The 27,788-nt window shown below is 59.0% G+C and overlaps 2 protein-coding genes across 2 annotated transcripts; one reads left to right on the top strand and one right to left on the bottom strand.

Annotated features, from left to right (window-relative positions):
- Nucleotides 1–498: 498 nt before the first annotated feature.
- Nucleotides 499–8,040, bottom strand: DDX49 (DEAD-box helicase 49). The gene is made up of 13 exons (XM_014865152.3): nt 7,734–8,040; nt 6,755–6,878; nt 5,478–5,563; nt 5,270–5,391; nt 4,762–4,949; nt 4,482–4,622; nt 3,679–3,754; nt 3,350–3,426; nt 3,066–3,163; nt 1,976–2,050; nt 1,268–1,356; nt 1,090–1,161; nt 499–997 (listed from the first exon to the last, which is right to left on the bottom strand). The coding sequence occupies exons 1-13, from the start codon at nt 7,846–7,848 to the stop codon at nt 809–811; spliced, it is 1,452 nt and encodes a 483-aa protein (XP_014720638.1). The 5' UTR covers nt 7,849–8,040; the 3' UTR covers nt 499–808.
- COPE (COPI coat complex subunit epsilon) lies at nt 7,957–25,220 on the top strand. The gene is made up of 10 exons (XM_014865153.3): nt 7,957–8,351; nt 14,630–14,692; nt 16,070–16,170; nt 18,962–19,114; nt 20,521–20,574; nt 21,092–21,173; nt 22,339–22,494; nt 24,004–24,072; nt 24,811–24,885; nt 24,995–25,220. Exons 1-10 carry the CDS (start codon nt 8,238–8,240, stop codon nt 25,040–25,042), a joined length of 915 nt encoding a protein of 304 aa, XP_014720639.1. The 5' UTR covers nt 7,957–8,237; the 3' UTR covers nt 25,043–25,220.
- The last annotated feature ends 2,568 nt before the right edge of the window (nt 25,221–27,788 follow it).

Genomic DNA, 27,788 nt, shown 5'->3' with positions numbered 1-27,788 from the left:
CTGTAGGGCTGGGCAAGCCACTTGCAGGTGAGGGGAGTGAGGCTGAGAGCCTGAAGGGTGTGCCCAGGCCACACAGCCAGGAGCCCGGCACTGCTGCCCCATCCCCTTGAGTTCAGCCCGTACTGTTTGGACTTAGGTGGCCCCTGGTTGAGCCCCCATTCACTGTGGCCACAAACCCCAAATGTGACCAGGAGGGTAGGCAGGGAAGTTCCTGGAACACGGCTGTGCTCATTGGGCCTGGGAGTGAGCTCAGCACGCCTCACAGCCACGTTTGGAGAGCGGTGCAGTTGCTGTGCCCGGGAAACTGAGGCCCAGAGACGTTCACCAACCCAAGGTCGCCTGGCAGGAACGGCCAGCACAGCAGTTCAAAGCTTTGCGCTTGGTGGGTGGGAATGGAGAACTGGGCGTGGGGCGGGGGACATGATGCTCTGGGGCGCTTGAGAAGCACAAGCAGCTGAACCCTCCCCTCCGGCCCCTACTCCCCGAGAGTCAGGTGGAGGAAGTCGAAAGACCCATTTATTGAGCACCTCCTGCAAGTGACACACCTTTGCTCGTGGGCCCTATGGCATGCCCCTGAGGTGACCCTGGGCCAGGGTCACTCTGTGGAATTGGGCCCAACCTCATAGCCAGCATTCGTTCCTCCCCTGCAGTCTGACCCCCGGCCAAGGCTCTGAGAAGGGGCCAGCTGGGGGCTGCACAATGTGAGTGTCCATGGGCTCCGCTGAGGGGGACTGTCTCCAAGGGGGGACCCTCTGACCCTCAGCTCGATGAAGGAGTCCCAGGCTGGGCAGGTGGGAGCCATGTGGACTCAGGCAGGGCCCTGGGTGGGTGCTGGGGCCAAGCGGGCCTCAGGCCGGGCCCTGGGTGGACGCCCCCTGTGGTCTGCCCTGCTGGCCTTCTGCCGCTGCAGGGCCTGCTCCACCTTCTCCTTGAAGCGCCGGTTCTTCTGCTTGATCTTGGCCAGTTCAGCCTTGCGCTTGGCCTCTAGGTCAGGGTCCTGGCATGGGGAGGACCGGGAGGGAGGAGGCTAAGCTGGTCACCCCCCTGGGGAACCCTGCCCACCCCATCCCCCGCCGGCTCAGCCCTCACCTTCCCCTCCAGGATCAGCTGCTTCCGCTTGTTGATCTCCTTCTTTTCACCAAAGTTGGCTGCTTCCAGTTTCTGGGGGGGAGGGAGAGGCTGTCACAGGGGTCCCCATCTTGAAGAGAGCACTCTGGGCCCCAAGGACCAAATGGGCCTCGTGCCCAGCCCCTTCCCCGACACTCACAATCTCGCACTCCCTCCGCACCACGTTGACCTGTGTGAGAATCTGCAGCACATCGGCCTCCTGCACTGAGAACTCCTCCAGCTTCTTCTCTGTGGGGACAGCGGGGCCGGGGGGCAGGGGAGGACGGACATGAGAGGGACTTCAGCCATGTAGTGAGCTCCCCGTGTGGTGGGGCATGCAAGGCCAGCCGAAGTCATATCAGATAAGGGTCAGGTGGGCAAGCTCGGAGATTTCGGACCTGAGGAAGGTCTGAAGCTTCCTTAGACCTAAGGATGAAGTACTGCTCTTTCTTGTTGTCAGAACACTCTGACTGTGACGGGGGTACTTACTCTGGAAACAGTGGCCTTAAAGGCGGGTGTTTCTGGGTTCTAGGACAGGGCATGCAGTGATGGAGAGGCCCAGTCAGTGGTTCTGTCTTGGCCACACATTCAACCACCCGAGGGGGTTTTAACACGCCCAAGCCCAGGCCCCTCCCTGGAGCTCCCTCCCCTCCGGGACCAGCTGCACATCCCGGTCTGAGCACTCAGCCCCTCCCACCAGACGTGGCTTTCAGCTGCTGAGGGCCACTGTGGGACCTTCTGTTTTGATAACTGGGCAAAAGAAACTTCCTTTGGGGTTGTGTAGGAAGGAGAGTGCATTTTAGCCTGCTCGTGTGAGGCTAGGGGGCATCTCACCCAGAGGTGCCTGCCTCCCCCATTCCCTACTCACTGATCTGCTCCTCGATGGCGTGTACCAGGTGGATGTCATACTGCGTCACCAGTGTGATGGCTTGTCCCTGCCGCCCTGTGGGGACACACCAGTTACTTGCTGTGTGCTGGAGGCCGGGGACAAGGGGCCAAGAAAGGCAGTCCTGACTGCTAGGCAGCTCAGGGCTCCTCTTGATTGAGGGGAGCAGAGGAATGCTCAGTGGGAAGGTGGGGGGAGGGGAAGGAAGCCCAGGGCATCAGGGCTCACCCCCTGCTGGACCTCGGCCTCACACAGGGGCTGATTTCCCTTTTTGGTGTGGCTGCCAGGGAGCCCAGGCTGAGTTATGTCAGCACGAAGCCCTGACAGGCCTCAGCCCAGATCTCTGCACACCAGTCTCCACTGTCCATATCTGTGATGGTGGCTGGTGCTGGGGCAGCCCTGACAGCTGACGACGCCCGTGACCCTTGCAGCAGCCCCAGACAGGTGTCAACGTTCTCGTCACCCATCGTTTGATGAAGTAATGGGGCCCAGAGAGCTGATGTGACTTGCCCAAGGTCACAGGGTGGGAGAGAAGGGCCAGGCCCAGCCCAGCCCCAGAAACCATCTCTCTCCCGACTCCAGGAGTGAGAGAATCTCACGAACCCCATGCCCTTCCCTGGTGGGCTAGGGAGCAGACAGAAAGATGTGTCCTTGGCCCCTGGCCAGGCTAACAGTGAGAGGTTGAACTTGGACACCAGATCCTATGGGGCAGCAGCGAACCTGCTAGGGCTCACACACCCACTTGCTGCCGGGCTCTGATTGGCAGCTTTGAGAGGCAAAGGGGGCTGGCGTGAGCCAGCAGGGAGTGGTGGGGACTGGGGCAATGGGTACCATGTCCCCAGGGGATGTGCACGCTGCTCAGCTATCACAGCATAGGTTGTGCGGAGAAGCCAAAGCACCCACCTTTGCTTTTGAAAGGACAATTCCCGCAACTTGCAAACGCTGCCTCTAGGATTGCTCGTCTGTGGGCTGTATCTGCCCCATGTCCCACCAGCTTGTGACTTTGACTCCTCGTGGTGTGGGCTGGCTGGAGCGACAGGTGCCCAGAGGCCACCCTGCCCTGTCCACTCACCTGCACGGGCAGTCCGGCCAACTCGGTGGATGTAGATCTTCGGGAGCCCGGGGGTGTTGTGGTTGATGACCACCTGCACCGTGGGAATGTCCAGGCCCCTGGAGGCAGAGGCAGGTCAGCATCACCGCCCACATGGGGAAACCGAGGCTGGGACACACCCAAGGTCACTCAGCAGCAAAGCTGAGGTCGCCCAACTCTTGCCTGAGGCCAGCCTCCCGCTTTGGCCCCTCTGGGGGTGCATCACGGGACCAGCACATGGGAGGGAGTAGCCGGGGGTGGCTCACCGGGAGGCCACGTCTGTCGCAATCAGGATCCGGTAGATGCTAGACTTGAACTTGGCCAGGGCGGCAAAGCGTTCTTTCTGTGCAGGATTGGGGAGAGAATTGGGGGGAGCTGGGGGTCAGGCAGCATCTCAGCGAATATTTGAGCACTTACTGTGTGAGGCCTGGGGACAAGGCGGAAGCTAGGACAGTCCCTGCCCTCACAGGGTTCACAGTCCAGTGAGGGAGACAACATGAGAAGACCAAACAGGGCAGACGGGGGGCAGGAAGAGGGAGGAGTCCCCGGGGGAGGCAGATGGGCCGCAGGGTCTCGGGGGCAGCCGACGCCTCACCTGCCTCATTGTGGAGTGCAGAGCCACAGCGGGGAAGCCGAATTTGCGCAGCATCATGCACAGGATCTGGCAGGTCCTGGCGGGAAGGATGTGCTGTCAGCCCCTCCAGTGCCCGGGTCTTTGGAATGTGCCTCTGCCCTTGCCTACCCCTGAGACCCCAAGCAGGTGGCCCTGCACAGCTGGGGATGGAGAAGCAGGGGTGCGAGGTGTCCTGCCTGCTGACATCCTCTCTGCTGACCCCTCCCCTGGCCTAAGCCAATGAGAGTCGGCCCTACGTCCAGACTTTTCTCTCCTGGTAGCCAGTTAGGAGGCCTCCTCCATGCAGTGTGGACTGCCCTTCTACCCCGCCCTGTCGTGGAAGAGCCTACAGCTTTTTGACATCCTCCCAAAAGCTTCAAAGGAGGAACCGATTCGAACTGGCTCTCGGAGCCCCTGGGATTGTAGAGACAACAGCCTGGGTGTTGGTGCTGGTGCACCAGGCCTCAGTGACACCCTAGACCACAGCAAACAGGTTGCTCCAAGGCCTTCCCAGCTGCTGCAGGAGTTACCTGGGGACAGCCCGAGGCCCCTAGCCCTTCTGGTTAAGGGCAGGGCTGGGGAACCCCAAATCCGGGCTCCGCCTTCAGGAAGAGTGACCTTGGCAAATCCCTCGAGCTCCCTGAGCAGCCTTGAGAGAATCCTCTGAAACCTCTGCTCTGAGCAGAGGCCCCAGAGCACCAAGACTGGCTGTGTGCCTCACACCTGCGACCTTGGCCCCATCTCGGGCCTCCAGGAAGGGCTGGTGGGGGGGAGCCTGAGCTCACTTGCACGTGTTGGTGAAGATGATGATGGACCAGTCCTGGTGCTCGTCCTGGAAGTTCTGGATCAGGTGGACCAGGTAGGCATCCTTGACCTTTTCAGGCACCAGCAGGTAGCGCTGGTCCAGCTGCTCCACTGTGCGCACCCTGGGGATAGGCGGGCCTCCGTTTCCCCTTCTGCTGAATGGGGCCAGTGCCCTGCCCTGCCCACAGCTAACAGCCTCCGTTGGGTAGACCTCCCACCCCCTGCCTGCTCTGCTCCCCTGACACGTGGCTGTGGACTTACGGGGCCTGAGCCTCCCAGAAGAAGGGCTTGTTGGTGGCCAGGCCCTGCAGTTCCCTGAGCGTGTCGGTCAGTGTGGCGCTGAAGAGCAGGGTCTGTCTGCGGGCTGGCACAGCTGCCAGGATGGCCTCCAGGTCGACGGTGAAGTCAGTGCAGCCCTGTTCCAACAGCCGGTCCGCCTCATCCAGCACCTGCAGCGGCGGTGCGGGGGGGGGGGTGGGGATCGGGGGTTGGGTCTGGAGTGAGGGTGCCATCTGGGGCCTGGCCCACCTCTCCCGCCCTGGACGTGGGCCCGAACACTCTCCCTCTAGGCCTCAGAGGCCTGCTCTCTCACCCGTCACAGCTCCCATGTCACCTCCTCAGAGGGACCCTGCCCCCAACCATCTTCTCAGTACAGGTCCCCTCCTGTTGGTCCCTGAGCTGTCCTTGTCGCCGTTCCTAACTCTCTACTGCATGGCCTGTGGCACACACATTTCCCAAATGGAGGAATCAGTGCCCCAGGCGGACTCACCAGGAAGCGGATCTTCTTTATGCTGAAGGTGCTGGAGCTGCGGAGGTGGTCGGCCAGGCGCCCCGGCGTGGCGATGACCACGTGTGGTTTCCGGGAGAGCTCCAGGGCCTGGGCCATCATGTCTGTGGGTGGAGGGCGAGAAGTGGGGCTGGGCAGGTCGTCTAAGCCTGCAGAGGCCCAGCTCAGAGCCTCCCCAAGCCCTCCATACCCATGCCGCCGACAATGATGCAGTCTTTCAGGCCTAGAGGCTTCCCCAGGACCCGGAACTGCTCTGCGATCTGGTAGGCCAGCTCCCTGTGGGTGTGAAGGGGCCGGGCTGGGTCAGAGAGAGGTTCTGTGCCTGCCTCCCATTCCCATGTCCGCCCCCAGGGCCTCCTGACTCACCCTCTCCTGTTCACACAGCCTCCAGGGCTCCTAGGCCCCTTTGGTCAAAGGCTCTGATGCTGAGTGTTGGAGGCCCACTGTGGCCCCTGCACCCTCACCAGGCCGGGCCCCAGAACAGCCCATGGCCCTGCCCCTGCCGGTCCTACCCAAACTGGCCTCTTCCCCTCCCACGTCCTCAGCAATGGCCTCAACACCACAGTCACCAGAGCCTCCCTGGGGCTGGTTAGTGTCCAAGTCCCCTCCTCTCTGCCTCTCAGCCCAGCTCCACCCAGGCCTCCCCTCAGCTCCTGTCCCCACTTTCTGGCCCCCCATCTTGCCCTTTCCTGCTCACACGCCTTCAGAACCAATTCTAACCTGGCATTCAAGGCCCTTCTCAAGCTGGCTCTGAGCTGCCCGGCCTGCAGGATCCTTTTTGTTCCCTGCGTCTCACACCTCTGCATGAACACATTAGCAGGTCCCTCTGCCTAAAACATTTTTCCCAAATTTGTCTCTTTGAGAGACCCTTTCCATCCTTTAAGGCACCCCTTAATGAAGCCTTCCTTGACCCCCTTCCCAGGCCATGACCTCACAGCATATAGTGCCTGCCTCTTCGACGGCCATCACAGGACTTGTCATTTCAACTGCCACGTGTCTGCCCAAGAACCAGAGATGTGCTACAGGCAGGCGTTGCTTAACGATGGGGACACATTCTAAGAAAGGCGTCATTAGGCGATTTTGTCACTGTGCGAACATCACAGAGCATGCCTATACAAATCTACATGGTGCAGCCTACTACACACCTAGGCTATGTGGTACTAATCTTACAGGACCCCTGCTATATACGCCGTACATCATTGACCGAAACGTCGCTACACGGCACACGATGGTATTTCTTGGGCCATATGACTATCGATGGCTCCTTTCCGGCAGCGCTTGGCCTGAGTCAAGCCCTGTGTCAGCACTTTCTGCACAGCATCTTGTTTAATTCTGCAGCACCCCTAAGAGGTGGGCATGATTTCTGTCCCCATTTTGCACACAGGGAAAGTGTGGCTCAGAGAGGTAAGGTGCCTGCCTGAGAGAACACTGCTGGTTAACTCACCCAGGAGGCCTGTGAGGGCTCACCTGGTGGGTGTCAGGACGAGGCAGAAGATGCCGTAGGGATCCTCAGACAGCTTCTGCAAGATGGGCAGGACAAATGCAGCCGTCTTGCCGCTGCCCGTCTTGGCACAGCCCAGGCAATCCCGACCTGGACAGAGGGCAAAGCAGCATCAACACACTTTAGGTGTAGACAGGTATTCCATCAGGTACAGGTGACAACAGCTGACATTCAATGAGCAGTTCCTGTATGCTCAGCACTGCCTATGCCCTTTCCACTCCAGACAAACTGACAATGTTCCATTGCGAGTACCTGACAAATTCTAGGAGGGAAGGCCGTTATCATCTGCATCTAACAGAAGGGGAAAATGAGTCTTAGAGATCTACCCAGGGTACACAGCTGGTGGATAGCAGGCCGGACTGGAACCCTCATCCATCCGACCCAAGATGCCTGCTACTAATCACTACCTCATTTTGACTCCCTCCCAGAGCATCTGAGCTTGGGGAACCTGGAATGCCCTTCCTCAATCTGCATCCTATGCTCCCTGTTTATTCTTCCATCTTTGGTAATTCAATCCTTCAACTTGTCACCTCCTAGGCTTCTTGAGGGCCACTCTGTAATGGCAAATTAGGTGGGGCTGGAGGAGTGGGAAGAAGAGCAGTCACGGGACCAGAGTCCTGGATTTGCCCAGCAATGTTGACAGCCTCACTTTTCATTTGTAAAATGAAGGCAAGTAGCGCAAACGCTACTAAATTTTCCCAGTACTATCGATTAGTCATTCATCAAACCCTCGCTGTGTTCTTAGGCCATGAATGCGTCAGAGATTACATCATTTGTACGAGGACACACAGCCTGAAAGCCAACACTGCTCAGTCTGCCTCCGGAACCTAGGCTCGCCCGTAAAGCCCAAGCATGCCCCTCGCCTCACAGGACCGGCGTGGGCAAAGGGATGACAGGCGACAGGAGCGGAGATGCCTCCTGGGGAAGAGGCCGGACCACACTCACCCTCAAGGATGGCGGGGATGCAGCCGAGCTGTACGGGCGTGGGCTGCTTCAAACCCAGCTGCCGACATTGTTCCACGAGCCACGATGACAGCCCGAGCTCCGCGAAGCCTGCCATCCTCGCCGCCAGCCCCGTGTGAGCCTCCGTGTGTAGCCGCGCTTCCGGCGCGTGCCGATGACGTCACGAACCCTTCCCACTTATTGGATCCGCCTCCTGTGTGACCCCGCCCTCTCAGCAGCTCACTCCGCCATTCCCAGCCTCGACCGCGTCTTTGCCCTGTTTCCCCGAATCCCGTCGGCTCGCAGGATCGAATCAAACTATAATTCCCGAGATGCCCTGCGAGACGCACTTGCGCCTCTCGTTCCTGTATTCCCATTTAGGAGTCTCCCATTGGTTCATCGCCAGGCTGGAAAGGGTAAACTACACTTCCCGGCGTGCCCCGCAGTGGCTCCCTGCTTCCGGCCGACGTGTCTCTCAGGAAGAGGAGCAGGTGAGACGACGGAGACATGGCGCCCCCGGCCCCCAGCGGCTCCGGGGAGGTGGACGAGCTGTTCGACGTGAAGAATGCTTTCTACATTGGCAGCTACCAGCAGTGCATCAACGAGGCGCAGCGGGTGAAGGTGCGGCGGCTCCGGGCGCGGGGACGCTGGGGGCGGGGGCGGGGGCGGCGGACGCTGCTTGGTGGCCGCGGGTCGCGTGCCGTTTGTAAAAACTGGTCGTCTTCTCGCGGCGTTTTCCCACCACGCGTCCCTTGAGAGCGCAGTGAGGAACGATCCTTGTCCCACAGCAGATCTCAGAGCAGCGACAGATCGCGGTGCTTCTCGCTCAGAGCGCTCACTCTGCGCCCTGGAAGCGTTGGAGTAAGAGCCGTTTCTACCTCTGTGGTAATAATAATTCTCATTTGTCGAGCGGCCCACGCTGTGCCGCCAGACCCTCAATCCCCGTGAAGTAGGGACTGTTGTTTATCCCCATTTTACAGAGGAGAACACTGAGGCACAAGAGAGAAAGAGCTTCCCCGGTGTTAATCCTGCCCCACTAGCCCGGTTATTTCTCCGCAGATGTGTTCGTTCATTTATTCATTCGTTCCTCATTGAGTACCTCTATGGGCCAAGCAGTGGTAAAATAGACAAAACCCCCAGCACTCTCGGAAACCTCAGCCTTGCAAGGGAGGGAGACAGTAGCGGAGTAAATGAAGAAGTCAAGAGGTGGTGTGGTGGAGACTGGTGGGAATGCGCTTGGCTGGTTGAGAGCTAGGAAATGGTCCTGCATGGCAAGGTCTCGCCTGCCTTCACGGTCTAGCGTTCCAAAGGGGAGCAGGTAAAGAAGCCAGTGAATACATAAGTACACCTTGAGCGCTGTGGGGGTGGGAGGAGATAAAAAGTGCTGGGAATGCAGAAAGGAGGTGCTGCTTCACGTGGGAGTGGTCAGCTCAGGCCGGGGCCTCTGATTGTCATTTGAACCTGAGACTGAACCTCGTGGGGCAGCTGACCCTGTAAATGGCTGCAGAAGTACTGAGGCAGGGATGAGCTCCGCGTAGTCAAGTCATAAGAGGCTGGTGCAGCAGAAGTGGGGCAGGCGTTGGGAAGGTTGGAGAATGAGGTGGGCAGGGCCTTGGGCGGTCACAGCTGGGCTTTAGATTTTATTCCAAAGGCACAGGAGGCCACCTAGCAAGGAAGTGGCAGGTGTCTTCACAGAGGCAGCCAGAGAGTTGGGAGGAATTTGGACCCTGAAGTAGAGATGGCTTGCTCTCCGTGCCTCTGGCCTTTGGCGCTGTACCTGAGTTCCCTGAGCATTGTCTGTATAATGGGGATAAAGCCTCAAACAGATTTCAGGAAGTGGTTTGGATTTGTTGAAATAATATTTGCATGATTGTGTGGGTTTTCTGTTGCTGTGGTGACAAATTACCACAAACAACAGGTGAAGACAACACAAACTTATTATGTCGCAGTTTTGTAGGTCAGAAGTCCAAAACGGCTCTCATTAAGCTAAAATCAAGTTATCGGCTGGGCTGTATCTTTTCTGGAGGTTTCAGGGGGAGAATCTGCTTCCAAACTCATTAAGATTGAGGACTTTCCACCTGGGGCCACACTTAGCTCCTAGAAGCTTCTCTCTAATCCACAGCCTTGCCTGTGGCCCCCCCATCTCAGAACTAGCCACGAGGTCCTCACACTTGGAATCTCTCGAATTTCCCTTTCTGCATTCCTTCTGTCTGTTCTCTGCTATTAGGGCCTTCTGTGTTAGGCTCTGCCCTCCCAGATAACACAGCATAGTCTCCCCATTTTAGGGTGTGTAACTTTAATTGCAACCGTGAAGTCCCTTTTGTGACGTGACATAAGCTGTTCACAGGTTCCAGGGACTGGTGTGGACATCTCTGGGCAGGATGGGGTGCCTTCTTCGGCTCACCACCACAATTGTATGTGCCTCCTGGCTGGGGTAGTGAGGGCTGTGAGAAGATCGAGACAGACCTGAGCTCAGATTTCGGCTCTGTTACCACGGCTGAGTCACTGCACCTCTCTGAGCCTCAGTTTCCTCTCCTATCAAATGGGAAAAATGACACCTGTCTCATTAGGGTAACTGTGAGATTGAGCATTATACTCGTGTTCCACCTTTTGGCTTCTTTATTTTCTTTTTGCTGACGAAGATTCGCCCTGAGCTAACATCTGTTACCAATCTTCCTCTTTTTGTATGTGAGCCATCACCATAGTGTGGCTGCTGACAGATGAGTGGTATAGGTCCATGCCCAGGAACACCCTGGGCCACTGAAGCAGAGCGTGCCGAACTTAACCATTAGGCCAATGGGGCTGGCCCCACCTTTTGGCTTCTACCGTGTGTCTGTTCTGCTTATGTCATATGATGTGTTCTTTGAGTCTTCTCCTCACAACGTGCAGACTGTAGGCTGCTGCTGAGAGAGAGAATCAGTGTGACCTACGGTACGTAGAGAGTGACTGAAAGTGAAGGTTTAGAAGCCAGATAAGTGGTCACTCTGGCTAGAGGCACACTGCTCAGTCTCTGAGCCTGGGACCTGCACCCTCCTGGGTGATGCAATAAAGATGTGCTGCCACCAAACCAAGATATTCCCCCTGAAGCATCCGGAAGAATGGAGTCCTCTCCCTGCTGAGCCAGTTGATATGATTTAATTCTGGTCCACAGGCCACCTAAACCCTCCTGGGCAGCCTGTACTGGGTTGAATGGTGTCCCTGAACAGATATGTCCACCCAGAACCTGTGAACGTGACTTACTTGGAAAAAGGGTCTTTGCAGGTGTAATTAAGTAGGATCTCTAGATGAAGTCCTCTAGGATTTAGGATAGGCCTTAAGTCCAATGAGAAGTGTCCTTCTAAGAGAAAGGCAGAGAGAGGTTACACAGGCAGAGAAGATGGAGGCAGAAATTGGGGTGATGAGCCACAAGCCAGGGAACACCCGCAGCCCCGAGAAGCTGGGTGAAGCAAAGAAGGATCCTCCTATAGAGCTGTCGGGAGGAGCCGTGGCCCTGCTGACACTTTGATTTTGGACTTGTGGCCTCCGGATTGTGAGAGAAGTGTGTGTTGTTTTAAGACGCCTCGTTTGTGGTAGTTTGTTGCAGCAGCCCCATGAGCTCACACAGGCACCATCCGAGGCAGCTCCAGCTAGAACACCTGGTATGTTGGCGCACCATCTCACCGTCAAGAAGTTTCCCCATTTTCAGACATTTCTGAAGTGCCCACAAGATGGCAGGCAGCGCCCAAGTGTTGGGGACGAAGCACTGAAGAAAGCCTCAGGGAGCTGACCATCTGGTGTGGTCAGGTGGCTCTCACTGGTCTCCCCAGGCGGTACCCATCATCCTCAGCCCTGGCTGCACCTCCGAGCTGTCTGGCGCACTGTGGGGCCGCTCTGGGGTCAGGCATCTTTGGTGGCGTGGGCTTCCTGGCTTTTCTGGTTCTGAGCTCCAAGGTGATTCTGACAAGCTCTTCGGGTTAGAGATCAAAGTGTTCACCTGGTGACATGCATCCGAGTCCCTGGGGCACTCTGTGGAGGGGGGTCACTGGGGCTAGCCCTGGAGGGTCTGAATCAGCAGGTCGGGGAGGGGCCCTGGACTGCCTTCCTGACGAGCTCCTGGGCGATGCTGCTGCTGCTGCTGTACAGGGATGGTGCTCGGGGCCCTGCTGCACTCACCCATTGGGAGGCTGACCTCCTGATGACCCAGCCTCGGGCATTGGTCACCCCAGTTTGCACGGAAGTCATGGCATTCAGCAAGGGCCTCTGACCAGTGACAGGCGAGCTGCCAGAGGGGGTCTCACCAGCTCTTTCCAGAACATTTCAGCCCACATTTTAGCCCAACAGACTTGGGGTCCGGGGCCACAGCTGACTGTCAGGTGGACCCAGGACCCCCTCTGTGCCCCCGTCACCTCTTGGCAGGGAGGGCAGTAGGTTTTTGGTCTGTTTAAAGCAGGGCCTCTTATCAGCTGCACTGTAAACTGGCTATTCCCAGAGGCAGCTCTGAGCCCAGCATGAGGAAGGTGTCACAGGGAGGAGGGACCTTCAGGCAGCTGAGCATCCTGCACTGCAGGAGTGTGGGCAGATGCTCAGTCGCAGTAAGACAGGCGCTGCTGTGGGCCTTGGGTTCGTGGCCTATCTCCCCTGTGGTGTCATGGGGAGCGGCTCCGTGGTCCTCCATGAAGTGCAGGCTCTGGCTCCCAGTCTGCACGCCACAGCCTCACTCACCAGGGGCGGGCTCTCACCAAGCCACACAGCTTCTGGCCCGGACTCCATGAGCCTTCTTCCTTTCCTGCCTCTGGTCGGCCTGCCTTGGTGGGTTTTGATCTCCCATCCAGATCACTCCCAAACAGATCACTCCTGCCTGCAGAACCAGCCCGGAGTCCGCTCCCGGCTCGTCTGGTGTGTGCACACGCCACCGTCTGTGTCCCATTCCTTGTTAGAACAGACCGTGCTGGGCCTGCCGTCTGCGGTTGTCTTGCAGAGCAGTTTGCCTCGGTACCCACAGGTCTGCTGCTTTCTTTTTCCCCACTGCGTCGTGTTCCCCAGTGGGGACCTGCTTGCTGTTTATGTAGCTCTCAGCTGCTGCCCGACATTTGGGTCCCTTCCGACTTTCTCCTGTGCCAGCAAGCATCCTTGCACTTGCCTCTTCTGTTTCCAATGTGTCTCCTCACCCCTCCCCCCGCCAGCAGCTGTGGTACAAATGGGCTCGAGCTCTCCCGCCCCAGGGAGACGCACGTTTCACCTCCAGTTACTGTGGGATGAAACATGACTGTTGAGGGAAACTGTGGAGGTTCCAGCATCTCCTGTAGTGGCCCCTGGTCGGTATGTCTGTCCTTGTTCTTACGTGTCCCAGACACTCTTCTCTCTCAGGCTGTTTGAGGGGGTCCTGAGCATCTGCATGTGGGGTCTCAGGGATGCTTCAGCAGTCCTGTGGGGTCATTGGTGGTGCTTGTTTTACAGATGGGGAGCTGAGGCTCAGAGTTGCCTCTGGGACCCAAAGCCACCCCAGTCCCTCATGGCGTCCCACTATATTCAGCTCCCACCGAGAGCTGCCATTTGTCTCTTTTTTTATTGAAGGTGGTGTGAGGACCCCAGGAAGGTCGCCCTTATTTAGAAGACCCCATGTTGTAAATCATGGCCAGATCCCCAGCCTGGCCATCAAGGCTAGAGCAAGCCATTGGGACCCTGTGGCAAGGTTGGCCTGTATTGGACTGGGGCCAGGAGCCAGGCTTCTTGTCCTCCGTCTCCCTTGACATGGGAGGAGGATGCATTCACCACCCTCACCACCCCCCACCCTGAGGCTGAGGAGAAGAAGGCATGGTGCCTGGGAATCTGGTTCTCAGCCTCCTGGGAGGGCAGTCCTGTGTACCCCCAACTGTGGGGCTCCAGACTCTGTCCCTGTGTGGACAGACCATCTCTCTGTGTACTTTTCCCGGCCCCCTGGTTTAGAGGCTGTTGGAGTGGCAACTCCAACATGGCCAGCCCTCTTCCCATGTCACTTTCCTCTCCCCGTCCCCAGGTGGCCTGTCCCAGTGCCCCCAAGTTCTCTGGGCCGAGCTGCTTTATGCCCACCCTCCCAGGTACTGCAGGGCCTCCCAGGGAGTGGGCCAGCACGCTGGGGCATCACCCAAAGCTGTTCTCCCAAGGAAGGGTCTCCTGCCTGCCTGCAGCTTCCTGGGAGCTTCCTCACAGGCCCACAGTGAACATTGTGTGAGATCACCTCGCTCCAACTCCTCGGCTCTGTGTGGTGGCTGGGCCGAGGGGGCGTGGTCCGTGGACCATGTCCCTGAGGTCTTGCCTGGCCCCAGGCAGCCGAGCTGAGCTCTCTCAGAAAGGTCCTTCTCCTGGGACAAGGCAGGCTCTCTGAGTGAGGCCGATCTTCCTCTCTTTTGTTTGTCATGTTTAATGAGTATTTGGGAACAAAAACAGGGTAGGAGCAAGTTGCATGGAATTATTTGTTACAGAAAGCAAAGTCCCCTTTGCACATCTCCACCTGGGTCTTATCTGTTGGTAGCGTCAGCCAGCCCAGGCCTGTTTGCTCTGCTCTTACAAACCCAGTCACCAAGGCACATCCCCCAGTGTCCTTGGATCATGCAGATGTTGAGCAGCTTCTGCTGTGACTTGCTGCCCCCTGCGCTCCTTCACCCTGGCCTCTCGCCATGTGGCTGGAACAGAGGCAGCACTTTTGGCGCTGTCCCTCACCTGGACAAATGGGGGTGACCATTGAGCTTCCTTCTCGGGGTGGTGTTGGGGTGGCACAACATCAGGCACCCAGCATGCTGCATGCCCTCAGCTGAGGCTGCTCTCCTGCCCCCCAAGGTCACAGGCAGCTGAGAGCGAGGGCCGGGACTCAGGCCCAGACTCGGTCCAGGAAGCTGCCTGCTCCTGGCCTCTGAGGGCCTGTCCTACCTCTGTTTCTACAGCCATCGAGCGTGGAGAGAGATGTGGAAAGGGATGTCTTCCTGTACAGAGCATACCTCGCACAGGTGAGTGTGGGCCCGTGACCGTGCCCAGGGCCACCAACACCCTGGGACAGGAGAGTAAGGAACAGAGTGCTGGGAGGGGGCGTGGACAGCAGAAAAAGGAGGGCAGAGTCCAGCGACCATGAGCAGCCAGTGTGGCCACCACAAGGAGGTGACTGTGTCACTGAGGTCCTGGACCACCAGGCCAGAGAGCTAGTGTGAAATTTTTCACTTTTATCTTTTTACGTAATCAGATTTTGTTTGTTTAGTACAGTTTCAAGTTTACAGAATAGTCAAGCAGATAGTAAAGAGAATTCCGTATACCCTCCCCCCACACCCTCCATAGGCAGTTTCTCTTATTAGCATCTTAGGTTGGCGGGGTATTTTTGTTATGATCGATGCACCATTGACCCTGATGTTAACTAGAGTCTCCAGTTTAGACACTGGGGGTTTTTAAACGCAGCTTCACCCTGGAATACGGTGAGAGTACATTTGCGTGTTCTAGAAATGCAGAGAGGACTGAGCTGTGCCTCACCCCAGTTCCCCCCAGGCCCACAGTATGGGTGGGGCTGCCAGCCTCCTGCCTGCCTTGTCCCCCAGCTGCAGGCCTGGAACTGCAACCTGTCCTGGGCACACGGCTCTGCAGCTGCCCCACCTCACATCTGGGCTCCAGTGGCTTCCGGGGGCTCTTCACACCTTTCCTTTTGTGGAGCTTTCTGGAGCCTGACAGGACTCCCCACCCCCTGCCCCTGAGGGTGAAGCCCAGCCCAGATAGTGTGTGTGGCCCAGAATCTCCTTGGAATGTGTTCATACATATGTGTTTCTGTATATACATTTTTAAAAAACGAATACCTGTGCATGGTAGTAAAAACACTGAAACTGCCTAGAAAGAAAGGCAGTGAGAAATGGGCCCCTAACTCCAGTTCCCCTCCAGGAGGTAGCCACCCGCCTCAGTTCTGGATGTCAGCAGGGAGGGCCTCTGTCATGGGGTGTGTGTTCTGCTCTATAGAAGCACATACCCAGACTCCCTGCCTCCAGGTGACCCTCCCTCCCCCCACCCAGAGCTGGTGGGACCCTCACCCTGTCACCTCACCACCACTGGGGTGGGTCACTGGGGTCTCCGGCTAGAGCAGTGGCAGGCAGTGTGGTCTGAAGTCTGTGCCGGCTTCCACAGTGTGCTGCAGCGAGGCTGGCACCAGGCAGCCTCAGGGGTCCCTGGGGGTGGTGGGCCTCCTGCAGCCCAGGGAGGGCAGGGTGAGTTTTGCCTGGCACACCAGGGCTGCGCATCCACCAGGTGATGCTGGAGCTCTGATAAGCCCTCGTGTTCCTGGGGGCTGAGGATGTATACATCCCATGGCGGGGTGTGGCATGGGGCTGACAGCTTGCTTGTCTTGACTGCAGAGGAAGTATGGTGTGGTCCTGGATGAGATCAAGCCTTCCTCGGCCCCTGAACTCCAAGCTGTGCGCATGTTTGCTGAGTACCTGGCCAGCGACAGCCAGAGGTGAGGATGGAGGGTCCTGGCGGGATGTCCCTCCTTCCCACCCCTCACCTCCCTGAACCTCAGTTTCCCTCACCTGTACAGTGGAGGTCAGTACGGACCCTGCTTCAGAGGGGTCTTGGGGGGATCATAGATAAGGACATGTGTGCAGATGCTCTCGGGGACTGTGAGGGGCTCAGTGTTGCCAAGAGGGCCTCTCTCAACACACAGGGCAGATACCCTCCACTGCTTACCCCAGGCCCTTGGTCCGTCCAGGGAGGCAGTGGCTGCACCACCTGCCGATCCTCTCCCTAGGAGGAGGGCCCAGGTGGAGGGTGGGCAGGGACATGCCGTGTCCTCACCCTGAGCCACAGACCAGCAGTTGTCAAATTCGTGAGGCCGATGGCCAGGGGAGGTGGGGGTTTGCATGGCTGTTCCCTGGCCAGCGGGATGCTTGCCCAGATGCACGTGAGCTCACACCTCTGCAGGTGGGAGCCATGCGACCCTGCCTCACCTTTGCATGAAGCACCAGCATGACCCAGCAGGCTCTGTGGACCCTCTGCACTTCCGTTTCCCTCATCCCCGGGATTGGGCTGGGATTGGGGAGGTAAAACACTCCCCAGAAGGCGGCTGGGATAGGACAACAGCACAGCCCACAGCAGGGACATACTCTGCTCTGTGGGCTGACCCCTGTCCCTGACCCAGGACCCCACCACCACCCCGGGCCATCCCTCATGGCACCAAGAAATCTCACAGAGGAGCCTTCCCCGTCTCTCCCCTGCGGAGCTTCTGAGACCGGGCTGTGGTCCTGACTGTGCCGACGGCATGCTTCCCTCGTGGGCTGCTGCAGCTGTGTGTGGGTCCCAAGTGTGGGTCAGACTGTGCTGTGAGCTCCTTCTGCCACAGAGTCTGAAGCTCAGGGTTTACTTGTGAGCAGTTGCAGCTGAATGGGGGCCCCTGAAAGACATGTCCATTTCCGGCCCCCACAAGCTGTGAACATGACCTCCACTGGGAGTGGGGTCTTGGCAGATAGAGGTAGTTAAGGATCTTGAGCTCATCCTGGATGTAGGTTGGGCCCGAAATCTAGTGATCAGGGTCTTCATAAGAGGCAGAAGAGGGGAAGACACAGAGAAGAGGTCATGTGAGGACAGAGGCAGAGACCGGGGTGACGTAGACACAAGCTAAGGGACTCTGAGGACTTTGCACCACCAGAAGCCGGGAGAGGCCTGGGACGGATTCCCCCTAGAGCCCTCCGAAGGGCCAGCCCCGCCCACACCCTGGGCTTAGACTTCTGGCCTCCGGACTGTGAGAGAAGAAACTCCCGTTGTTTTAATCCCTGCTGGCTCGCCATGCTTTGTGATGGCAGCCCCAGGACACTAAGATATATGGCCTCCTGAGGCCATCGTTTCTCCTGCCTCACACTTCACTAGCCACGGTGACAAACCCCATTGCCCTTTGGAAGGGGAGGGAACCTGGGCGCCCTCTGGGAGCAGTGGCTGCTGTGACAGGAAAGAACCCACAGGAAGCACAGGGCACAGGGCAGGAGCTCAGCAAAGCAGAGCAGCTCAAGGTGCGTCCATCCCAGCAGCATAACCTGCTGCCACACACAGACAGGCAAGCAGGTAGAGAAAGTTCCAGAGCCTGTGAGCGTAACTACGACATGTCCCAGTGACAGTGTGTGACACTGACATCACAATGACAGTAGCAGGCAGTGTGTGCGCACCCTTCGTGCCAGGAACCAGGCAGAGGGCTCTGTGAGGTGGCCATGGAGGCTCCTCAGGCCAAGCCTGTGCTGTACTCTGTACGCAGTCCCGCCTCGCAGAGTGGGAAACGGGCTCAGATTTGAAGTCATTTGTCCATCAGGTACCTCCTTGGTGGGCACAGAGACAGTGACAGGCGTGTCCCTCCCCTCTAGGGGCCCTCAGACACAGGCATTTGGCCAACAGCCCCCAGAAACCCACACGACACGTACGCATTTGTGGAGACTGTGAACCCTGAACAGCAGCTTTTGTCTCGTGGTGACGCGGGGCCCGGCCTTTGCCTCCTTTCTTTCATCAACTGCTCTGCAGCCCTTTGAAACCTGGGGTCTTGGCTCCATTTTCCAGCTAAGCGGACCGTGGCTTGGGTGTCCTGTGACCTGTGGAGGTTCCCTGGTTGGTCCTTGGCCAAGCCTGGACTCCAGGCTGGCCACTGGCTCTCAGCCTCCAGCCCAGCACGCTGCCCACTTCCTGGGAGCAGCCAGCACGCGAGGCTCTGGAACACAGGGCAGCTGCCCTGGCAGTGGGGCATCCTCCGGCCATGGGTACCCAGGCCCACACACTGACCTTGGAAGGTTGGGAGCCTCCACAGGGACCACCAGCCTCCTCAGGAAGGTGACGATGTCCTGCTGTGACACCCACCTGGGTAGCCTCACATCCTTGCGGAGGTGCCCCTGGCAGGTCATCCCGTCCCTTCACATCCAGGGGTGGTGTGGCACCAGTCCCTGAGCACTGAGGCCTGGGGGACTTGAGGCCCAGGCAGTCGTTTGTGCTGCTTCATGGGCAGAGCCAGGTGTGGCCCCTCCTGCACTGCATCTCCCAGCCCCTCTTCTCTCGACCTTGATTTCCTGGTCTCTTTGGGGATAAGAAGTAGCTTGGGGGAAGGTGACAAGGCTGACACCCAGTGGGGCTTGACAGAGACAGCTGGACCCATTCTGCTCCCTGCTGCTGTGTGTCCCTGGAGGCTTGACTTGCCCTCTCTGAGCCTATCTGTTCCCATGGGGGTGAGGTCCATCTCCCACTCCCAGCTGTGGGCCCTAAGCAGTCATGTCTTACAGGGATGTGATTGTTGCCGAGCTGGACCGGGAGATGAGCAGGAGCGTAGACGTGACCAACACCACCTTCCTGCTGATGGCTGCCTCCATCTACTTCCACGACCAGAACTCGGACGCGGCCCTGCGCGCCCTGAACCAAGGGGACAGCCTGGAGTGGTGAGTGTGCGCCCCGCACCAGGGGCACGGCCTGGAGGGTTGAGTGTCTGCCCTGCAGCAGGGGGCGACCTGGAGGGTGAGTGTGCGCCCTGCACCAGGGGGCCGGCCTGGAGGGTGAGTGCCCGCCCTGCAGCAGGGGGACGGCCTGGAGGGGTGAGTGTCTGCCCTGCAGCAGGGGGCGGCCTGGAGTGGTGAGTGTCCACCCCGTGGAGGGGTGATTGGTCCCTCTGGTCTCCAGGATGCTTAGGGCCTGCTCAGCCGTCGTCCTGGGGACAGTGAGGGGGCTACTATGAGAGACGGGGTGGGGGCAAAACCTCCCGTTTGGGCTGCAGCTCTTGTTCTCGGTCCAGGGGACACTTCTTTCGGCGTGGCTGGGCCGCTGCTCCAAGGACACAGTGCCCAGGGCTGAAAACCCTCTGTTCCCAAGGGCCCAGCAGAAAGCACCTTTGTCTCTGCCCAGGGTTTCTGTAGCCCCTTCCCCTGTGAAGCCTTGTGTTTCTCTGCCCTGGGCCCTGGGCTTTCCATGTGCTTCCCAGATGCCCTAGGCCCTCTCCTGAGGCCGGCCCTCATTCAAGGCACTCCAAGGCTAGGGTGCTGGAGCCCGTGCAGTGTTCAGTCAGCTCCACTCACCATCCCAGGAGGTGACTCTGGGCCAGCACTGTGTCCAGGGCTCCAGCCGCAGAGGGCATAGCCTCCCTCCCCCATGAACTCTGGTTCCTGCCCTTGCTTGGTTAGTTGGTCACCAGACCCTCCTTGTGTATCTTTATGTTGCCCGCAATCCTGAAGGGGATTTGCAGCAGCTTAGAGACAGGCATGGTGCATGGCTGATGAGGCAGTGGGCCTCACAAGTGTTTCTCATGCTCCTACCTTGGGTGGTCTGGGTGTTGGGTTACATTCCTATGGGAAAACCTGGGAACAAGCAGCCACAATATTATTGGGCAGTCACGGCCACCTGGGCTCGAGAGGGAAGCAGTGGATGTGGGAACTGAAGGGGGTGAGTGGCTGTCTCCTATGCAGCACTTCATCTGTGACTGAATTTGGAAGGTGGAGTGGGGTGGGGCTGTAAATATGATGGCCAGCTGAGGAGTGGGTAGGGAGCAGGCCATGGGCCTGGAGTCCCTGCCCTAGGGACCCCACAGGAGCTCCTGGCCTGAGCGTGCTCAGCGGTGACAGGCAGGAGTGAGGTTCCCAGGAAGCACTGGGGAGCTCAGCACAGCAAGGAAGCCCAGGTCTGAGTCTGGCTCTGCGGGGTCAGTGGTCAGCCTCAGTAACCCCCTCTTCAAGGCTGGGCTGGTGGCCCAAGCACTCATAGGAATGTTCCAGAAGGTGGTGCCCACACGGAGTAAATATCTGGTGGGAGAGTAAAGTGGGGAGGGGGTCTGCTGACTGCCCGCCCTGTCCCACAGCATGGCCATGACGGTGCAGATCCTGCTGAAGCTGGACCGCCTGGACCTCGCCCGGTAAGCCCCTCCCTACCTGTCACCACCTGGGGACGCTGTGCCATGGCTCATGCATTGGGGTTGTCTGAGCAACGGCCAGGCTGTGTTGGGACCCCATGTTCTCTGGAAGTTGGGCCCTGTCCATGAGGGGGCACTCGGCATGAGGACCATCCCTGAGCCTTCCCCCTGGCCCAGAGCATCGATGCCACGATTGTCTCTGGTTATTTCATTCCAATCCATTGGGGTGATGCGCTGATGTTTACCTGCCCTTCCCTGCAGGGTGTTGCCGGGACAAGGGGCTTCACTTTCCTTTTGTGAGTTTCAGTGACTTCAGTTTCCTTTTGTGAGGCAGGCGTAGCGGGACCTGTCCCGTGGGGTTGGGGTGGGCTTCATCACTGTGTAGCTGTCGATCAGGGGCAGCTGGGGCGGGGCCCAAGGTTCTAGGGAGTCGTGGGCAAGCAGGGCTGTGTGTGCCTGGTGAGCAGGGAACTCAGGCTAGGCCCCTCAGCACCTTTCTTCCTCTCCTCTCTACCCCCAGGAAGGAGCTGAAGAAAATGCAGGACCAGGACGAGGACGCCACACTCACCCAGCTGGCCACTGCCTGGGTTAACCTGGCCATGGTGAGCCCCTAGGTTGCTCGGGGAGATGGGGGCAGGAGCATCTGGGAGGTGGGAGGTGCCCCCTTGCGCCCAGTACTGGCTGCTCCTGTGGGGAGAGTGCAGGTGAAGGCTTCCATGATAATGCTGGACCTCCTGCTTCCTTTGGGGCCAGTCCCCCAGAGGAGTCCAGCCCAGGGCACCCCTGGCACATGTCCTGCCTCACTCAGCCTCAGCCCCATTCCAGGATTCTTGTAGCTGAGTGGCTTGGCCAGAGCCACAGTGAATGGACTAGGGGGCTCTAGAACCTGACTCGGCAGGCCTTTCCTCACATGCCCTTTGGGGCCCCCTGAGCCTGCCAGCCTGGCAGTGCTGCCCTCCTCTGGGGTCTAGCCCTGGTCTTGGCTGCTGCTCAGCTTGCTCTCTGAGCTTCTGGCACAGAGCGGGTACCGGTGTCCCCCTCACGCCTTCCCCCATGCCCAGCCCCCATTCCCCCCACATGCCTAGTTCACCCCAATATCCTGGCAACATCCCCTTTTTAGGCTTTTAGCACTTGGCTTCCTTTCTGAGTAATTCTTTTGTACGGGCCTTTTCAAATGTGCTCCCCATCCGTATGCGTCAACACTGTCCTTGGGGGGCCGAGGCCTCACTCAGGCTGTTTTCCAGTACCTGTCCGGTTTAGTGGGACAAACCCTGGCAGCTTTCTCTGGTAGCCTTGCATTTTGTCACAAGTACATCTTGGTCTCAAGCTCTCTTGCAAGTGTACCACTGCATCTTTAGCCGGCAGACAGAACCTTCTACTCAGAGCCCAGGTTGTTGGGGTCAGGGTTGCTGGTCACAGAGCGAGGCCACACCTGATGGGCCATCTGACCCATTGGTCCCAGCTTGGGCCTTGGCCCGGCCACCGGTTCACAGATTCTCCATCTGGAAGCCGAGGCTTCTGCGTCTGTAAACGGAGGGCTTGGGGAGCCGGGTGTGCGGTGGCTGTGTGCTGTCTTGGTCCCTTCAGCACAGCACGGGCTGCACCGGGGTCTCTGCGGGGAAAGGGACAGTGTCCGAGGAGTGCCTTCTGTGGGCTGCCCAGGCCAGGATTGTCTCCACAAAGTGTGAGATTCCTCTGTGAGGGAGCAGGCAGGGGTAGGGCCGGGCAGCAGGATGACGAACAGTGATGTCAGAGCTATCCCCACAGGGTGGTGAGAAGCTGCAGGATGCCTACTACATCTTCCAGGAGATGGCAGACAAGTGCTCGTCCACCCTGCTGCTGCTCAACGGGCAGGCAGCCTGCCACATGGCCCAGGGCCGGTGGGAGGCTGCCGAGGGTGTGCTGCAGGAGGCGCTGGACAAGGTATGGGCACCCCGGGGCTCCTAGAGTGGGGACAGCAGGTGACTGGGCGTGCTGCAGAGGCACACGGGCCGATGGACGGAAACAGGTGTGGCAGAGATCCCACAGGCCTGCCATGTGGCCACACGTGGATTTTAATGCTGAATCGGCTGAGAATTGGTGTTGCAAACGAAAATCCCGATTCCAGCTTCTCTTGTTTGGAAAATGGGAGGATCCCATCAGCCTGGGCCTCAGTTGGCCTGAGCTGAGGGAACACACGTGTCCCATGCTCTCCTTGTTGTCACTTTGACTGCCTGGCCCTGTACTTGGAAGAGACGCCCACTGTTCACATACAAGGGGAGAGCCAGCTGCAGATGGGAGGTGTTGCCTGTCCCCATCCTTGTTGAGAAGAGGGACCCAGAGTGCCTCCGTCTTGGGGCAGCCACGGTTGTCTTCTCCTAACCAACATCTGAGGTCTTTTACGTTATTTTTATAATCAGAGAAGCCATCAAAGCTTATTTCGTTTTTGGAAAACATTTTTTGATGTAATGAGAAATTGACACTGGTAGGAAGCTTTCTCCTTGTTCATCTCTTCCAGGGGCCGAGTTATCAAAAGGTTGTTTGCAGAGCCTGGACAGGCCAAGGGGCATTAGTTGGGTGCTCCTACAGGCTGGTGTCCTCAGGCCGCTCCCATGGAGCTACCTCATGCTGCCAGGGTGCCCTGTGCTGGCAGGGAGAGGTTGGGTCTCCACAGAGAAGGGCAGCCATAGGTGGAGCCAGGTCCGTGCAGGAGGCCAGGGTCCATGCAGCCCCTTGAGCCCATGGCACCTTGTGTCCTGGGTGATGCATCTCTGCCCTGAGTGCCCAAGTGGGGCTCTGCCTGGCATCCCTGCCTTGTGGGCACTAGGGGCTCTGGCTGGGGCTCCTGGCCGAGGCAGTGTCTGGGTGGTTCCCAGGGTTTCCTGTGCCTCAGAGCCTGGTATGAATGGGCAGAATGAGGTCACCACCTGGAGGTTCTGGTGATTTCCTGGCAGCTTCTTGCCAAGTTCCCTAGGGAAGAGGCAGGGTGGGTGAGGTCTGCCCGTGGCCTCTGACCTGCTCACCGCAGCAGGAGGAAGAGGTTGGCTAGAGCGAGGCTGCGATAGCACAGAGGCTGCCTTGCGCTGGGCTTTGTTAGTTTGAGATCTGTGTGATGAATCCACTCCTCCCGAATTGCAGTAAGCGAGGGACTCTGTCCCGGCCTGGTCTGTGGATGAGACCAGGCGCTCAGAGGGGAAGCAGCTGCGTGTGGAAGTGGGAGAGGCTGTGGGCCCTCCATACTACACTGCCTCCCGTGTCAGAAGGGAGGGCCCTGAGGTCATGGCCTCGCAGAGCAGCCGGTATGGGTCTTGCAGCCCCGCCCTGCCTCACTCCTGAGGGTGTGACCTTGTGCAGGTCATGTCCCCACCCCAGGGCAGCAGGGCACATCATCCTGCTCGAGATGGGCCCATGGAGGAGCTGACCCTCCCTGCCTGGTGTCCCCCTTGTTTTCAGGACAGTGGCCACCCAGAGACGCTGATCAACCTCATTGTCCTGTCGCAGCACCTTGGCAAGCCCCCCGAGGTAGGGCCCCCAGCCTGGTGCAGGAGGGCTTTCTGGCCCTCACAGTACCAGCCTGGGGTGGGCAGGGGTCTCCGGTGTGGTGCTGGCTCCAGGGGAAACCTGGGGCCTCAGAGTCAGGACTTCAGGGTTGGCCTGGGGTTGGGGCAACTCTCCCTGTGAGTGGGTCCAGGGCTGCTCCCGTGGGTCCTGAGGATGAGTAGGCTGAGGCTGGGAGGGTGCTTGGGCTGAGACCCGGCCTGTGCCACCTTATGGTGGAGGGGGTTGACAACAGGACAGAGAATAGGGGCCCAAGGGAGCAGTTCTGGTGAGCCCACCTCATCTGAGGGTGGAGTGGGAGGATGTTGCGATGCTGCTCTGTTTAGGTGACTGGCCCAGCTGGCCCAGGGCCCTCCCCAGGGCTTCATGACAGTCACCTGTTCCTTACCGAAGGACCCTCCCTCCCCCCAGCAGCCTCAGGGCTGAGGTGGTGCAGGACAGATAGGACCACCCTCCCACTCGCCCCAGAAACAGCACTGGACCACCAGTTTCTGTGTCAGGCGCTGTTCCAAGTGGCGCTTTCCCGCATCCTGCTAGTTCTCTCTCATCAGCCTGATTCCAGGGTGGGTGATGGAGGGAATGTGGGGAGACCAGGCCCCTGCCTGGGGTCAGCTGGGTGGCCCTTGTCTCACCCCTGCCCTTCAGGTCAAAGCCACTGTGGGGTCCCTGTATTCAACTAACCTGGTCTCATCTCCCCCACAGGTGACAAACCGCTACCTGTCCCAGCTGAAGGACTCCCACAGGTCCCACCCCTTCATCAAGGAGTACCAGGCCAAGGTGAGTTCGTGTAGGTGCCCATCTCCGAGCCCCAGACCCCCAGGCCTAGCCCAGGAAGGTCCAGAACTCGGGCCTGGCTCACGTGTTCTCTCCCCCATTCATGTTGAAGGAAAACGACTTTGACCGGCTGGTGCTGCAGTACGCCCCCAGCGCCTGAGGCCCAGATGCACTTCCCAAGCCTGGGGCGGTGAGGCCGGGCCACTCTGCCCTCCCTGTTAGGCACCTGCCCTCGACCGCCTGTCCTCTCCTCCTCCTCTCCTCTGCTCTGGCCAGAGGCAGAGGCTGCCCAGCCCCACCCCGTGCTGTCAATAAATGTCTCCACTAGGGTACCCCCACCCCATTTGTGTTTACTCCAGCCACTTTGACGTGGGTGTGTGGGAACCGGGGCTCAGACGGGAGGCACCTGGGCACCGTGGCCCAGGCTGTTCCTGGGAGGGGGGCCCTGGAGACCAGGGTCTGTGAGCAGCAGCTGTATGGACTCCCCTGCCTCTCAAACAGCCGCCCCGTGCTGCCGAGCTGCAGGTGACACAGCCGTGTCCCCCGAGGACACTTGGCATCCAGGAAAACTGAGGTGCAGAGAGGTCACAGCCATCATGAGGGGCACCAGGATTCACACCCAGGACCCCGGGTAGTCTAGGTGGTGAGGGGCTGGAAGCACTGAGGTCTCAGCTCAGCGAAACAGGGAGGGGAGTGTGCTGGGTCCTTGTGGCAGTAAACATCAACCCCCGCCCCACCCCGCTTCTCGCTGCTGCCCTGTGCTAAGTCATTGGCCAGGACAGACCTTCCCTGCTCGGGGCCGTGGCCGAAGCACCAAGCTCCCTGCCCAGAGAGAGAAACGCGTAGTGAGCAATGTGTGATAAGAGAAGGCTGGGCAACAGGAAGGTGGGCAGTCAGGGGAGGGGTTGGCTGGGGTCTCTGGGATGAGGTCACCATTGAGGTGTGTCCACCTGAAGAAGAAAGAGCTGCCAGGCCAAGTTCTGGGGAGATGAGCATCCTGAGCAGCAGGAACAGCCCGTCAAAGGCCCTGAGACCACACTGGGCTTGGTGAGCTGAACGGGGCTTCGTGCCCTTTGTCCTCGGGCCAGTGACTGGGTCTTTCCTAGGGAGAGGCTTAGACACCTGGGTTCCAGCATCTGGCTTTACCTGCTTCAGAGGTGGCTGCCTGAAACCCAGTCTTTCCTTGCTAAGACAAGACACAGAGCAAGGGACCCCAGCATCAGGGACCGCCCCCAGTCTTCAGCCCCTCCTTGCCAGGTTGGGAGCCCAGCCAGGGAAAGGTGGCAGAGAAGGCCTCCCCGGGCTGGGCCATTGGTCAGGTCAGGAGCAGTAGGGCAGTGGGCTTCCGGGGGGAGGGGAGGCCAGCCCCCTCCCCCCCCCCCAGGTGGGGCAGGGAAAGGGCGCTAGTCTTGGGACCTCAGCAGCCCTTCACTGGGCCCCTGGTGCCTGGAAGCCCTGGTTCCCAGCTGCCAGCACTAGGAGCCACTTTCCATTCCTACCCTACACCCACTCATTGGTGGCCTCCTGTTTGTGCCCTGCCAAAATGAAACTTGAGCCTGGGCTAGAGCTGGTGGGCGGGGGTGCCTCTCTAGTTACTGATGGGTGTCAGGGTGATCAGATAGTGCCTGGGTGGGAGGGCCCAGATGGTGGTTGAGAAGGTCCAGGGCTGCCCCACAGTCCTGGCCAGACCTATCCAGGCACGTCCAGCCAGCCTGGGACCCCTGAGACTCCCCCTCCCTGCCAGGCTGACCAATGTATTAGTCATCCGATGGGATGGATGAACTGCTGCCCACAGAGAGCACATTCAAGAATGAGTAGGAGGGATAGCAGAACAGATGGTGACAAATGCCAAGGAGAAGAATAATGGGGAGGTCAAGGAGGCACTCTGAGCAAGTGACATTAGTAGGTAAAGTCTGAAGTTGGTGATGGAGGAACCCTACCAGTACTTGGGGGAAGAGCATTCCAGGCATAGGGAATGGCCAGTGCAAAGGCCCTGAGGCAGGACCATGCCTGGAGTGTTGGAGGAACAGTGAGGTGGCCAGTGTGGGCTGAAACAGAGGGACCAAGATGGAGAGAGGAGGGTGTGAGGGCAGGTGGTGAGTCCCAGTGAGGAGCTGGGCTTAGTGAGCGCTGGGAGCCCTGGAAGGCTGTGAGCAGAGGAGGGACTGGCAGGCTCCCTCCGGCCTCTGTGGGATGAGGAGGAAACCAGGACACCATGCAGGAGGCATGAGGCTGGCCCAGGGCCACATGAGGCTGTGCGGGTACAGAGACATGGCTGGATTCAGGACCATTTGAAGGTGGGGCCAACTGGATGTGCTGCAGGACTGGACGAGGAGTGAAGAGGAGGAGGAGAGATGGGGCCCTCTTTGGCCCCACTTCTTGTTTTCACCTCTGTACCTGAAGGTCAGGTCAGGCTGGCGGCCCTATGGGACCCAGCTCAGCTCCTGCAGGGCCCGCGCTGATTCCTGCACTCTGCGCCTCAAAGGCTACACAGGATGATGTCCTAGGTAGGGGGAAAAGGGGCACAGGGGTGGAGGAGTCCTGGGGGCTGGGATGAGGGCTATCCGTGCCAGGCAAGGTAATGTCCCCAACAAGTGTGCCTTCAGTGATGGCCGTTAGGGGCTTCAGGCACAGAGCCTGGTCAGTGGAGGGTGGAAAATCACCAGGGGTGGTCCCAATGAAGTTGTGACCTTGATCCAGCCTCTGAGTCTCCCCCACGTGGGTACCCACTCCCTTGGCCTCCCTGAAGGCCTGTGTTAACCTGCTACAGAGCAGGCCTGCCAGGGCCTCAGGGTCATGGAAAGCAGCAGGTGGCTTGGACCAGGGAGTAGTGAGGTCCCAGGGTGGAACAGGAAGGGAGAGGCATCCTGGAGGGCCAGGGAAGGAAGGAGTCGCCAGTCGAGGGC

The sequence above is a fragment of the Equus asinus genome, chromosome 10 (genome assembly GCF_041296235.1).
Source record: "Equus asinus isolate D_3611 breed Donkey chromosome 10, EquAss-T2T_v2, whole genome shotgun sequence".
In the NCBI taxonomy this organism is placed as follows: domain Eukaryota; kingdom Metazoa; phylum Chordata; class Mammalia; order Perissodactyla; family Equidae; genus Equus; species Equus asinus.
This window is presented reverse-complemented; position numbering and strand designations above follow the sequence as displayed.

Excerpts from the sequence above, each read along its gene's own strand:
- DDX49 (XM_014865152.3), bottom strand. The coding sequence starts at position 7,848 with ATGGCAGGCTTCGCGGAGCTCGGGCTGTCATCGTGGCTCGTGGAACAA. Across the intron at positions 6,879-7,733 it reads CATCCCCGCCATCCTTGAGG|GTCGGGATTGCCTGGGCTGT; the intron begins GTGAGTGTGGTC and ends CCCTCTGTCCAG. Across the intron at positions 3,755-4,481 it reads ATCTTCACCAACACGTGCAA|GACCTGCCAGATCCTGTGCA; the intron begins GTGAGCTCAGGC and ends CCTTCCCGCCAG.
- COPE (XM_014865153.3), top strand. The coding sequence starts at position 8,238 with ATGGCGCCCCCGGCCCCCAGCGGCTCCGGGGAGGTGGACGAGCTGTTC. Across the intron at positions 20,575-21,091 it reads GACCGCCTGGACCTCGCCCG|GAAGGAGCTGAAGAAAATGC; the intron begins GTAAGCCCCTCC and ends CTCTACCCCCAG. Across the intron at positions 21,174-22,338 it reads CCTGGGTTAACCTGGCCATG|GGTGGTGAGAAGCTGCAGGA; the intron begins GTGAGCCCCTAG and ends CTATCCCCACAG.